At 38.5% G+C, this 14816-nt stretch overlaps 1 protein-coding gene across 2 annotated transcripts in view; it reads left to right on the forward strand.

Annotated features, from left to right (window-relative positions):
- The window catches only part of TPK1 (thiamin pyrophosphokinase 1), a 302576-nt gene that overhangs the window by 174311 nt on the left and 113449 nt on the right, over positions 1-14816 (forward strand). For both annotated transcript variants that reach the window (XM_058028031.1, XM_058028038.1), the window contains one exon: positions 5886-5981. In XM_058028031.1, coding sequence (XP_057884014.1) covers positions 5886-5981 — 96 coding nt within the window. The remainder of the gene's footprint in view (positions 1-5885; positions 5982-14816) is intronic.

Below are 14816 nucleotides of genomic sequence, written 5' to 3' on the forward strand. Positions count from 1 at the left end.
GCTTTGCCTTTCTTACTTGCATCCTACTCCCCAATGCAAAAGGCTTCAGTTCCCTAATTTTCTGCTGGTTGTAATTCATAGAGATAAACCAGCCATGTTAGTTTGGTCATCATGTTAACTCAATGTTACCACCTATAGGAAATCTATGCAACTTTTATGGCTAGAAGTAGCTCAGATTAGAGGTTTTGTTCTGCCTATCTCTCTACAATCCTGTATCATTAAACATTTTCAAAATGTTTGAAGTGACATTCTAGCCCCCATGCTAGACTTGGTTTCAATTCTGGTAGAGGTGTTTTGGATCAGCTGTGGAATACTGGGCCATCAACCACTGTCTGGTTGATGGGTTTCTGCCATCTCTGCAAACAGATTTTCCCCAACTATGGTTTTGGTTTGTTGTGTTTTTTTGTTGTTTTTTTTTTGTTTTGTTTTGTTTTGTTTTGTTTTTTGTTGTTGTTGTTGTTTTTGTTTGTTTGTTTGTTTCTTTTTGATACTGACTGAATGCTGTAGCCTCAAAACCCACCCTCCTATTACAGATGAGGTGGTAGAACATAGTGTCTGTCACCTGTTGGACTTGTAGGGTGATGCATCCACATGTTTTATCTCGTTTGCTAGGCCTGGTCCAAGACCTTCAGTCAGATCCTGCAGTCCATTTCTGTTCCTCTTTCTGTACATAGAGCAGTACTTTGCTTCAATCCATGTATGCTTTTTCCTAGGGTTGTATTGTATTTGTGGGGTCCCCAGATGGAGGAAGGAATGATGAATCTGACTCCATGTTCTCAGAAGGCTAATTTATTATTTTATGATACTATATTATATTAAAGAATACTAAACTCAACTATACTAAAGAATACAGAAAGGATACTTACAGAAGGCTAAAAGATAATAATAAAAAGTCATGACTCTCTCCAGAGCTCTGACACAGCTTGACCCTGATTCGCCAAAGAGTGAAAACAATTCACAGCAGAAACCAATGAAACAACCACCTGTTCATAAACAATCTCCAAACCCATTCCAAATGAGCAAAACACAGGAGAAGAAAATCAGATAATAATTGTTTTCCTTTTTCTCTGAGGCGTCTCAGCTTCCCAGGAGAAAAATCCTGGGCGAAGGGATTTTTCCAGAAAATGTGAATGCCACAGAGTTGTTTTTCAGTATCAATTGCATTGAGTCCAATACAGGATGTAAATGCTTGTCTGCTGCACATTTGTGTATGAAAATGTTGGAGAGGCCCAAACTTTCAGGTGGCTGCAGCTAGTGTATGAGGAATGTGAAGGTTGGAGTTATTCTCTGTGTGGGATAAAGAGGAAGAGGATAGCAGAGGGGCAAAATTAAATTCCCTGTAACCAGAAGTTTACCTTAAAAGGAAGAGATATCTGGGAACCCTCTGCCTCCTTGCTTTTAAATGACTTCAGGCTCCCCAAGGTGGAAATACTTCATGCCAATACAGTACAAGTGAGGGAAACAAATTTTAGGGAAGTCTAGAGCATATGATGTGAGAAAAAGCAGATGTGAACTGTCTTATGCAAACCTCCAGAAGAAAAGGTGAGCAGCAGATCATGTCGCTGTTGTAAACATCATAATGGAAGGGCAGAAAGAAAACAGAAGAATATTCTTCCTTAAGTTGAGGTAGGAGAAGAAGCAACAACCACAATTTGCAATACAATAGATCTCTGTGTGCCACTGGGAAATAAAATTACACAAGAGTTGTCAAGTATGGGAAGAGGTAGCCCAGGGAAGTGGCATCTCCATTTCCAGCTAAACCTGGACTGGAAAGGACCATGACAAACCTGAGCAAATATAAGGTACTCTTAGCAGGAGATCAGACCAGGTGACTTTGAAAAGTCCCTTCCAAATGAAGTAGTTCTGAGAATCTATAGCCTCACCCAGTTGGTCAGTGAAATATTAGGATAAAGTGGGTACATTACTGTTTGTGTTGGTGAAGTTTAGGGGAAAGAGAATGTTTGGAGATAACAATTTATATAGGTTTCTTAAAATTTATTTGTCAGTGCTGTGGTTTTGAGAGAATCTATAACCTGTCTCGTTTCTCCTTGTTTTGCTTGAGGATATGTGGCATTAGCACTATACATGAACACATCTGTTTGAGTTTGATAGCTCAAAGTTGAGCCTCTGTGCTCAAGTATTGTTAAAAGACTGAACTGAATGTCACTGGTGCACCCACTGATCACAGCCAGATACGGGCTTCAAAAGATAGTGTTAAATGGTTTGCCATAGGAAGACCTGGGAGATAGAGTACACATTAGGATATTTTATGTATTCTGTTCTAATTATGTTCCCATACTCAGAAAGGTTCAGAAAGAGAAAAAACATTACATTCTCTTAAAAGATTAAGTAGAACATGGGAGAATGGGCAACTACACACTGCTTTCTACAAACACACAATGTCCTGTGATGTGTAACATTTCTGAAAATGGAGAAATGCTGAGATGTTCAGATTGACATTTCAGTGCCTCTCTGAATTCAGTGTCTGTCTGAAATATAAGGTTCAACAATCCTATTAAGTGTCTGTGACACACTCCTCCTTCTTTAGCAAAGTGCCTCCCATAGCTGATATACTAAGACAGAACAGTGAAAGCCTCATACTGTCTCATCCTATCATTCACCAAAGCTGTATCATCATCAGATGAAATCTATTGTTTTCTTTCCTGCTGTGTGCTATTGATTTTTCTAACCTTTCCTAATGTTAAATTTGTTTGGCTTTTAAACTTTCTTACCAAAGGTTAATGTCATTAAGTTGAGCGGGTATCTATAAAACTACATATGTTATTGCGTATCTTGCACTACTATACTGTCCTTTCATTAAACTCTGACTGCATTGCTCTGTCTTGAAGATTTTTGTCATTCCAGAATAATGCAGTGAAGGTTGAAAGGAACTGCATTACAATTGTCATCCAATTCTGTAGCATAAAATATTGGACTTGATATGTCAGGAGCAGCAGATTTATCTGAGGCTCTTATACCATCAGCGAACATGAACTGCACAGACATTAATTTCAGCAAGACTGTAAAGAGGATGGAGGATCCAGTTCTGCTGCTTGTCCCCTCCCCCTGTTCAATCTGACCATGCCAGTCTCTTTGACATTGTGGCAAAAGGAGCAGTACTAAAATCTCTGCCAATTCTACAGCTGGCTATCTGTTTGATGTGGAAAGAGAATGAGAAATCCCAGTTTAATTTGAAGAAATTGATGGCTTTAATGGTAGCACTCTATCAACATTATTTGATATGATGATCTACAGCAGTACTTGTGTAAAGCATTAAAGGTATGGGCAGTGAGTAAAGAGCTCCAGGCACTTCCAAGCACCAGCTCTTACTGTACTCACAGGTACTGTCTTTAATGAATAGTGCATCTGACATCCCACTCACATATTTACACTGCATTCCAGTGCTTGTTTGAGGCCTTTTATTGTGAATTTGCACAGAAGACAGTAGCAGGGCTGAACATACATTGTCTGTGCATATGCAGCACAGTTTTCTCCCAGAGCAGAATGACCTTCAGTGCCCTCCAATCACCATGCTGATGTTATCTTGCCTTGGTAGTACCTTGCAGTTCCTCTGGAATAATTTTTTGTGAAAGAACGTCCTGAGATGCTAGGCAAGAATTAAACTTAAGAGAAATGTTTCTAGTAGTAGCATAAAATAATAAATCATAGTTTAAGGTGTTGCAGGTCATCATTAAAAAAAAAACCACAAAAATAAAACACCAAAAAAACAAACAAGCAAACAAAAAAAAAAAAAAAACCTCAGACACCTTGATATTCCCTATGTGGAAAGTAGAATTGCAGCCTACCTTCTGCTGACAAACCTGCCCCTTCAAGATCAGACTTGTTAATTTGTTAATGACTGCAGGAAGGAGTATTTTGCTGAGGGAGAGTGGGGATTAAATTTTTCATTCATAAATTGGTATCTGTAAACCACTTACTTCTGCCAATGCTGTGAAGCCAAGGAATGGCCCTGGCAAAAGATAAAAGGCTTGACTTCTCCACTGCTAATTTAAGAGCTGGCAGCTGAGGCTGTGTCTTCTCTCATACTCAGCAGTAGCTGTCCCTGCCACTGATTTAGTCTTCATCTGTCATGTTCTCAAGCAGCTCAGAGGCTGTCTGAGAAATACTGAGGTTCTGTCTGTTCATGGTTTCTCACAGCTTGGTCTCTCTTCCCACTATCAGAGCTGATGTCAAGACTGTCTGAGAGCACCCCGTTCTTAGTGAATGGGACACCTTTTCATTTAGAGTGGCTTTGATAAACAAGTTCCCTTCAGTGGTTTTCAGATCTGACTGAGCTTTCCTGAGTGGGACTGAACAACCCTCTACCTTTCCTGGGCTCCCTGGGTGTCTCTGGCTGGTGTTGCCAAACTCACCTGTTCATTACAGGCTCCAGATGGCCTGTGTCACATCTCCACCTGCCAATGTTACATTTTTGGTCTTTTCTAGAGAAAAGTGGAGATATGGCAGCTCTTCAAATAGTTTTGTGCTTAGCATTGAGTGCAGAATCCACATACCTTTTCCCTCACCACTTTTCAGGGGAAGCAGCATCACTTCTGCAATGGAGGTCTCTGATTACATGTGCTATTGGGGCTACATGATGCTTCATCTTGGCAAGCCTATTATTACTACTTGAAAAAATATTTACAGCAATATCAGGTCTCAGAAAGGCTGCTACTTTTGACCAGTTTTCTTTCAGAAGTTTTTGAGAAGTGTAATAGAAAACCTGTTATTATCTTCTCACTTTTCTCTTCTACTATATCCAATTTCCCTACTGCCTGATGACTTTATTTGGTTTTATATGCATTTCTGGCTGTGTGGGAAAGCATTTCAGTGGTAGTGTGTGTCTTCCTATTGGAGGCTTGTTACTTTGTTGCATGCAATTCACTAAATTCGGTGCCTTCACTAATCTTGGAAATTTTTTCTCCTGTACCTTTATTTTTATCACCAAGGTAAAGGCAACTTGAACATTTTTATGTTGTCTTTGTTGTTTGAGGTTTTTTCTGATGTAACAGAGTAATGTACTTTATACACAAAGGCACACACGCAAAGATTCTCTATTCTGAATGCTTTTCTCTTATCAGTTGTTATTGTGTATAGCAGAAACATAAAATCTGTCAAGTAAGACAAAGCTAGGAGGCTTTTAAGGGAACCTTGAAGTAGCAGGAGAGGGAACTTCTAAATCCAATGTGTGTGATTCTAATTTTAATTCACTGTGCTGTATTAGATATTTTTTATTCTTTAAACCTCTTTGAATAGTGACTTTATGAGGTAGATACACTTCACTTTTCCTGACTCAGCTTTTTATCAGAGGCTTAGAAATTGCCTTAGCTTTCAGTTAAGAAATCTGAACTCCTGCTCTTCTCTAACATGTTCTCAGCCATAATACCCCAGTGCAAGGAAATTGATGTTGAACCACTGCAAATTGACTGCAGTACAACTGCACTGTTTCTGGAGTGCCTGAACACTTTTGTGTGCTCACATTTATACAGGTTTGAATGTATGTAGCAGAGACACAACAGATGCAGCACCAGAGAGGACAGTCATTTTCCTGAAAATTACCATTCCCTCAGGGCTCATTACACCAGAATTTGCCCATCCGGCAGACCACTGTAAAACATGCTTATCCAAACTCACAGATCTACTCAAATGGCTTTGAGTATATACTCCTGAACCTATGAAACTGCTGGTTCATGGTAGTTGTTCAACTGGGACCTACAGTTATTGGGCTCTGTAAGGGTCTTTTGCTTAGTCCTGAGTCTCCATGCAGAGCCTCTGAGTGGTTGTCTGCAGTTAATTTCACCAAAGATGTCATTAGTTCTTAAACTTGAAAAATTACTGATTTTTTTTCCTCTCTCTCCCTCTCTGTTTTGTTGCTTCTTCACTAGGGATGTGAGTTAATTGAGACCATGGATCAGGACCTCACAGATTTCACCAAGTGCCTTCAAATACTCCAGAAAAAGATAGAGAAGAAGGGCCTCCAGGTAAAGAGAACACTTTTTTTTTTCCTGTGTTTCTTAGTAATTACTGTTTTTCTCATTGTATTTAGGTTAATCTTTCAAGTTTGCACTGAAATGAAACTATTTTCCGTAGCCTTGACATTCTGCAGTTTTGCCATAATTTACTGCACATTTGTAAGCATTGATGCTTCTGCTAAAAGGAATTACAAAGTGTGTCGATGAACAAGTGTTAGCTTTCTTAAAAGGCAGCTTGTATTGATTTCTGTTAATGAACTACCCAAAGTGCAGAAGGCTGTTGTGGCTGGTGTTCAAAGCAAGAGTTCCACTTTGGCATGTAAATATATTTTCAAGTCTTGGCACACTAAGCCTTGATGTTCATGTTCATTCCCCTTTCTCTCACCTTTCAAAGGTGAAATGGAGAGGGGCAATCTTGTCCTACCAACATTGCAAATGGTAAGCAATACCTCCTTCTGCAAAATGTTCCCTTGAAATCAAAGGCAGACTTTGCAGAGCAACCAGTGCACTAAACTTAAAAGAAGCCATATGGAGTTGTCCATCTCTTTTCATGGGAAAGGCAAGGGAGTCAACATTCCCTCCCCCACTTCCACAGTTTAATTTCAGAGGCCCCCTTGTTTTGTCTCTGAGATGCATGGGTGAAATTCCTTGGGAATTTCAAGTGCGATGAGTCGGCAGCAGATGAGCTCTTGGGATTGCTGCCCTTTCCTCCCCATGGAACAGTCATTCATAAGAGCTGACCTCTCTCTTCTGCTCTTCATGTATGAGTGAAGAGAGGGAGCAGCTGCTGCATCTTTTATCCACAGTGAGAACAAGAGGTGTGTAAGAAAATTAAAACAATAGCCCAACATGGAAAGAGATGTGTAAACCTTTTTTCTCATTTTCAGTGTAGCAGGATAAGAAAGTTGCCTGATTTCCTGAGATCACCATTCTCCAACAAAGCAGCAAGGGATTGAAATGCCAATACCCTTCTCTTCTTCTTCCCTCCTCACTCCAGGCTGATTAAAAATTCACCAGTTTTTGCCTAAGCTGCTTTAAAACTTCTTGTTCTTCCAAAGACAATAAATGACGATAGGGCACTTTGGAGTGCTGTCACAGAACACCCATCTGCAATTGCATCTCAATTCAATGCTGTTGTCCATCAGGGGTTTTTTCCCCATCAGTATAGACAGAAATGGGATGGTTTCACCATACACTTGTCTTACTATCTGGCTGTGAGCCAGGAAACTCTTTATAAAACAGTTTATTTTCTTTCCCCCTATAATTTATCATCACAAGAACTCAGAGGCGTGTCTTTGCATCTAGAACAGGAATGATAATGAGTGCCATTGGAACAGATGAGCCACCTATGGCCACGATTTGTTTTGAATTTGGCAAGTAAGGTGCCTTCCTCTTATTAGAAATGCCCTTTCAACGAAGAAGAGCTTCTTGGATTCAGTTCATTATCCAATCCCAGCTATTGCTAGAGAGCAAATTTTTTTAAGCATTATAAGAGGTTTTATGATGAATAATCAATGTGTGGTTAAAATAAGAGCAATGGGAATATGACAGCTACAGCAGGTGTGTTTAAACAATAAGTAGTCTATTTGTAAAAGTTTGAGTTGTGTGATTACTCTCACAGTAAAGCTGTGTTTACTTGACTAAAGGATACCACATTGTGATCTTTGAGGATATTTTGTAAAGTAAAAGCCTGAGTGTAATTGCAGTAATTGTGTAGTGTTTGTGCTAATGTACTAAACCTAAGATTTCAGTTCTGTTATAATTGTATGCTGTTACATGTAAGAGATGTGCTTTAAATACAATCTGAGTTTTTCAGAGGTGAAAGTAACACAGATAAATTTTCTAAAACTAAGCACCATGTTCATTAAATGCTAGCTACTTCTTGTTTGCTGTGCCTGTTCCATAAAACATAATAAGATGCTATCTTATTCATGCACTCTAGATAAAGCATAATGCATTTTTACTTCTGTTCTTCTGCATTCTCTGACTAAGGAATTTGAAGAAGTCATTGACTTCACTTAGGGAGATAAAATGTGAAACTTAAGCAAATGTAAGAGACTAAACTGTATCATAATTCTATAAATTATTCGTTCAATTTCTAATTTGCCCTTTTTTCAGAAGCACTGGTTGTAATTCTTTAGTAGGAGGTTTGGTGGTTCTTCAGAATGTTCTGATGATGCAGAGAGTAACTTGATGTCTGGTCCCTGAATGACACAGAGATTCTGAGCGCTTGCAAAATACACTGGCCTCAGTTTATGCATGCAACCTCTTGGCTCTTCTGAAACTCTAGCCTTTTTAAATACCTAAATTTGCACTTAATTTAGGTTTCTTTATGGGCAACATTCTGCCATAAAAAATGTCAGGTATGACAACAGACTGTTCCAGCCATAGACCTAAAATCTTTGAGGAGAATGCAAGTATTTTCAGGGAAGACAGCTGCTGTTGAATTCTGTGGTCACCTGAGAGGTGCATACAGCTGAGAAGAAAAGGAAGTCCAGGGTCTGAAAACTAGAAGTGGATACAGAAGCGTTTTCTTCATCTGCATTTGTGTTTTTTGACCTCAAGGACAAATTTGCATGTCACAAAGAGGAGTTATCTTCCTTCTGCAAAATGTCATAAAAGCTTTTTCTTTAGCAGAGAGTATTAACTAAGTGGAATATGTCTTCCTGGTGCCAGAAAAAAATATGTTTGTCTCCAGTTTTGTTTTTGTTTTTTTTTCCACTCTATTTAAAGCGCTTGTCAAAGAGGAATAAGACAAAGAGACACTACAAATTTGTTTTCCTGTGATTTATAGTTGAAGTTATGGAACAAGGAAGGTATCTCTTTAGTATCTCTAAAAAATTGATGCCACAGTCCTGCTGTGTTTGCTGCTATTTCTGGGTAGCAATATGTTAAGCCGGGAAGTTAATTGCATTCAATGCATACCATGGATCCACAATCCCACAAGGTAGTTTGTCTGGATGAAATTCAAGTGTGAGTAGCTGAGGTGTTTAAAACAGGCCTCCCTCCATTGGTCAGAGAATAAATTAGCATTTACCTGCTATACTGAATGGATTAAAATTTCTGCTCTGATTTATCAGTCACCTCTATGGAAGTTCTATGTCATGGAGGCTTTTGAGCTCACTTGAACATATGCAGAAGATATTTGGTTCCAAAGGGATTAGGTCTGTGTAATTTACTTTCCATATCTCTGTGCCTTTATCCTCCTCCTTTTCTTTCATCCTGTTCATCCAAATAGCTTTTGAAGAAGTAACTTTTGAATAGAGGAATAGCCTATTGAAAGACAACTGTGTCAAACAGCTTTCTTGGAGGTCAGCTGAGTAAGAATGCAGGTGAGATAGACACTTAGTGCTCCTACTTGGAAAGAAAGATGCAAAAAAAGTTAGCTTAGATTTTTAGTGGTAGCTAGTTTGATAAGAGCCTTAGAAATTTCTTTACCACAAGGAAATATGTAGCTAGAGTTGATGGTCAGCTGAGATGCAAATCAGGGAGAAAAAAAACCTCGTTGGTTTTTGAACTCCCTGCTCAACATAAAGAGCAGGAATTCTGTCTTCTGGAATAATTAGCCAAATTCATGACTGCTTTTTCCTTATTTTTCAAATAAACACTCTTAGAATAGTTTCTGAATCCTCAGGGTAATTAATTTCTGATTTACATTGCATATTTTGGTTGCAAAGCCAAGTCATGCAGAAAGCAGCATTGCAGTCATTTTGTGAGATCTAAGTCACCTAATTATATGTATTTATAATTACATACTGCAGTGAATTTTAGAAAAGGCAGTACCCTTTATATGTGCAAGCTAGAATCAGTCTCAGTCTTCCCTCTCCACAGCCCTAATTCATTTGTGAATTGTATTCCATTGGATGGGTGAAGCAATGAAGTACCACCAGGAGAATCTGACTCCTGAAGTTTCTTTCCAGCCTAAAGGCTGTTAGATAATTGTCTTTCTCTTTCTGCATGACTGTGAGTATGCATGCACGCACATGCACGTGCAAGTATGTATATAAATGCACATCTTTTCTGGTAGTGTTCCTTCATGGCCCTAATTGGTGCTTTTTAAATGTCTTAATAACTCTGTCTTTATTGCTGCTGTGTGTGTCTTTCACATTGTTTATGGGCTATTAGGTGTGCACATTTTACTTTACTGCTTTAATCACTATTTTATTCATTCTGTAGTTATGTGAGTGCTTTCCTTTCTTCATTACAAGACCTTCAAATAAACTTATGTCTGTCTGGTGCTACTTTCTGTTCTTAATTTTCTCTCATCTTTATATAAGCTGTTTCAAGAAACCAACTGAACAGGCTAAATGATAGGCAGGCTTAAAATATCTCTTATTTAGGGATCAACAGATCTTGCACTAGAGGTGTATGCTGTTATCTTTGATTTGCAGATTGGAAAGCAGAAGTACAAAAACAATTTGTCCACAGCCTACCAGCATGCTAGCAGTATGGTTGGGAAAGATCCTCCAATTCCCAGTATTCATCAAATGCTCTTTCAATAACAGCATCTCTGGTCTCAGCTTGTGGCAGCTCATGCCAGTGAGAACTGAAAGTGTGTTTATCAATTTTGCAGCTCCAAGAAGAATACTCGTAATATAAAGATAGATTTAAGCCATTATCTTTATCTCAGAGTTACAAACTGTACTTTCCTTAACTGTTTCATCTAAAATACCATTTAGTCTTAAAACTAAGCTCTGGGACTTTTCATTTAGCTTTATTATCTTTTCTGCTTAAAAAAAAGTTAAAGCAGCTCATTTGGTTATATGGGCTGAAGATATAAAAAATGAGTTTTATTGAAACCCCCATGCCTTTTAGTGGTTTAATGTTAGTGCGTTTAAATCGATAAAAGCACCAGTGTCAGTATGAAAAAGGGAAAATATCCAAACCAACTCTTCCTAAAAACCCTTGGCAATAAAGGGATACTCTACTAACATTTCCATTTTAAAATTACACTTCAGAGGTTCAATCAGTTAGCAGTCTAGGGTATTAATTCTTTTAAGTGAATGCAAGCCTTCTTCCCTTTCTGCTTTTAAAAAAGTGTCAAATCAGTCCATTTTCTTTTATGGTTGAGCAAGGCTAAACAAGTTAGTGAAGTCCTGTGTTTATAAAGTGCAAAAGAGAAGACAGTAATGGCCATATATAACCTTCAGCTGTGCAGTGTTCAAACACCTTACTATGCCCTCTGGTTTGCCCTTATATGAGAAAAAAGGCCCTGAAGGAAAAGCCAAAGTACCCTAAAACAAAAATCAGAAGATACTTTAAAAGAGAGTAATTTTTTACATAATGACAAATCCCACAGAGAAGGGTATAATTATTGCAAATACTGGGCTCTATTTGGTTTAGTTTTGGTTTTGGCTATCAGCTGAGGTTATTCCTGATATGTGGCTTTTTTTAGCATCAAATAGATCAGTTTCATTTCCTGACTAAATCATAATTTTGCTGCTTATGTTGGTAGTTGGTAATTTCAAGATGGAACACTACTTGTCTTCATTTCTGAAGACTTTTGGGTATCCAGAAGAGTAGTGGGAATGGCTCTTAATGCAAAGATGAGGAATGAAGACAGTCTGTTACCAGAATTTGAGAACAGGGAAGTTACAAAAATACCATAATAGTGGGGAGAGGCAGACTGGAGAATCCCAAAGCTGACATGATGCTGAAATATGAAGCTTTTGTAAGAATCACAGAATCACAGAAGGGTTTGGGTTAGAAGGGACCTTAAGGATCATTTAGTTCCAACCCACGGCCACAGGCAGGGACACCTTCAGCTAGACCAGGCTGCTCAGGGCCCCATCCAGCCTGGCCTGGAACACTTCCAAGGGTGGGGCATCCATAACTTTTCCCTGGAACCAGTTCCAGTGCACCTGAAGGACCATAAGGACACTGAAGCTTGTGGATTTATCACCAGTCCTATATAGAAGGAAGGGCTGATAACAAATCTGTTCTCTTTTGGTGGCACTACTGAGTTTTTCTTCTTAATGCTTCACAGGAGAATAAAAATGCAAATGAGATATATTTTAGGGGAAGTTATATATGTGTAATGAAAAGGTTCTTATTCTGTCAAGTGCTGCATCGAAAGATTTTTCATGAGTTATTAATAGTAATCTTCTTCATAAACCTTTCCTGTCCAAAAGAAACAACTGAATCTGAAGTGTTTCCTGATAATTCCACTTCTAAAATGCAGAATTTCATAATACTTTTCAACAGGAGTAAATCCCTCCTTTAGGGCGTCAGACATATCCTTGAAGACTATTTTAATTCTTAAGGTCCAAGCCTACCTTCAAGGAATGCAGTATCTAATTCATCTTTCCCACTGTTTAATTGTTTTAATGCTTCCCATTGTAAAGGGATGGCAAAATCCATTTCTTATGGATATCAGAAGTTGCCAGTTCCCAAAGAGAAACCCTAATATGTAAAGTGTCTTGCTGTTCCTCCATAGCTGTGGGCATCAAGACACACTGAGTATCTTTACCTTCAAATAATTTTATGCAGTATGGGCGTCTGCAAGAGCACAGTGCATCACATACCAAGAAATTTTCTGATGTAATCCTTATATGCCCTACTGGGGCTTGTGTTGGACCTATGACTATAATTTTTTTAAGACAAAAACAGGGCAGGGATTCTAGAGAACACATTGATTTCAGTTCCTTTGTTTGAAAAAGTTAGATCCCATATCAAGCTTTGGGGAGAGTAAGAACAAGGGGAAAAATACTGTTTATTTAGGCAGTTCAAGGGATTCAAGAGATCAAGGATATGCTCATTAACCAGACTGCAGAAGCTAATGAGGAAACCAGCAACTGTTCTCTCAACTTAGTTAAAGGCTAAATACATTTGAAGCAGAAAGCGTGTGTTTACTACAGGCAATGTACCGTTCCCTTTGCAACCACCAATTTTGCTCTGTTTGTAACTTTCTCACAGGAGATGTGATTCTCCTCCCCCTTTCAGCCCCTTCTGCTTTGCAGGAGCTCAGCTTCCCTGAGAGCAGCTACTGCTGATCTAACTGCCCCCATGCTGGGAAAGTGGTTGGGCCACAAGGACATATCATTGTCCTCAAAAGGCTGTCATACTTACATGGGCACAGTCGTGATCATGGATATTGTAGGGAGAGATCTTGAACAGCCATGTCTTTTAACACCAGGAATTTTTTTTGCAATTCAAGGACTGAGACCTCAGTTTGTTGCCAGAGATTTTCATAAATAACTTGGGTTTGGTTTTCTTTTTTTCTTAACAAATGAATACTGTGGTGTTATGAAATCTCCCGTAAGTTACAACTGTTTTTATTAGATTCTATTTAGTTAATGGAATGTAAGTTTATTGTTGAGCATATTAAGAAATTTGAGCTAGTATGATATATTTTACCTGCAGATTATAATAGAGCAATTTTTACGATTCAAATTGGTTTCTTTTTACTAAATTGAGATGCCTGTCAAGAATGACAGGTTTTTTGGCTGTTGCAAAGATAGTTTTATAAAAACTTCTAGCAGTTTTCTACATTCCTGAGTGTAAGAAACACTGGCTTTAGAGAGCACACTTTCATAATTTCCTGAGCTGCAGTGATCTGGTCCTTAAAGCAGAGGGTGAATCAGTCAACAAATTAACTTTTCCTGTGGCTTCTTTTTTTATCCTATATTCAAATAAATGGCTACTCAAATAAACTTATTTAACCTAAGTAATGTATATAAGAATTCTTCCTTACTGGTTTTGGATTATTTAGGGGGGTTTTGCCATGACATATTCCCTCTTTTTGTAATGTTGTATGGCCTTTGAACAGCCCAGAGAAACAGTGAAATTGTAATATTGGTAAAAGCTTTTGAAGCGGTGGTGGCTTGTCCTGTTCTTTTCTTTTCCTTTCCTTACCTAGAAAGAAGTATTGGCACAGAAGGGAGAGGAAGGTATTAAGACCATTGGAAAGTAAAAGTATGTGGCTGGTGCTCCACAGAAATGTTTTACCCTGAGGCCTCATTGTTTTCTGAAATCCTTTGGCTTTTCCTGACATTTAACTCTGCACCTCTTTGCTGATACCAGTGCTGTTCAAGAAGGGGCAGAGGGGTGTAGAGTAATTTAACTCTTAACAAATATTGAGAAAATGAGGCAGCCTTGTTACATATGAAAGGCTCCTGCAGTATTCCCACAGTAAAATAAGGCAGCTCAACAAAAGTAGAGACTGAAGGGTCTTCATAGCAGAGCTGCCCTGGCAACCAGGCTTTGCTAGTTCTGATGCTCCAGATATTCCTTATTAAATCACCTGCCTTTTACTTTGCCACTGACAGGGGATGGTATCTTCAGCTTGACTAAAGAACCCATCAAGTTTCCCTTTTAAACAACTGAACAACTAAGTACTGAACAATTAAAGCTCAATATTTTCTGCAAATTAAATGTGAACATAAAATGTTTACAGCTTCACAAGCGCCTCCAGTTAAAGAAATCATGCTTCATTTCTTTTTAAGTGTGTGGCTAAATTTATATGGTCTAGAGGACAGTGTAGAAAAATAAAATACATTCTGTAATTGCTCAGGCTATGTTTAACTTACCTGCTATAAATACTGAAACTATGCTGACGAGGAAAATTGACGTCCAGATCATAATGTACTTCCTTCAGTATAAAAATATGTCCAGCTTCTTTGAAACAAATGTATAAATTCAAGACTTCTCTCTGCAAGCCTGCACTCCCTTAGGAAAAAAAAATGTCATTGTGTACTGCCCAAGTATTCAGTGAAATCACTCAAAAGAGGAACCATTCACAGAATGGGGCCTGAGAGATGCAGGAAAAATTTTCCATCTTTAGTTTCAGGTCTTCTATTTGTCTCTGGAGTATAATAGGACAGGTTATTATCCCCTTGTTCATCA

Source organism: Melospiza georgiana, chromosome 1 (assembly GCF_028018845.1).
Source record: "Melospiza georgiana isolate bMelGeo1 chromosome 1, bMelGeo1.pri, whole genome shotgun sequence".
NCBI classification, from domain to species: domain Eukaryota; kingdom Metazoa; phylum Chordata; class Aves; order Passeriformes; family Passerellidae; genus Melospiza; species Melospiza georgiana.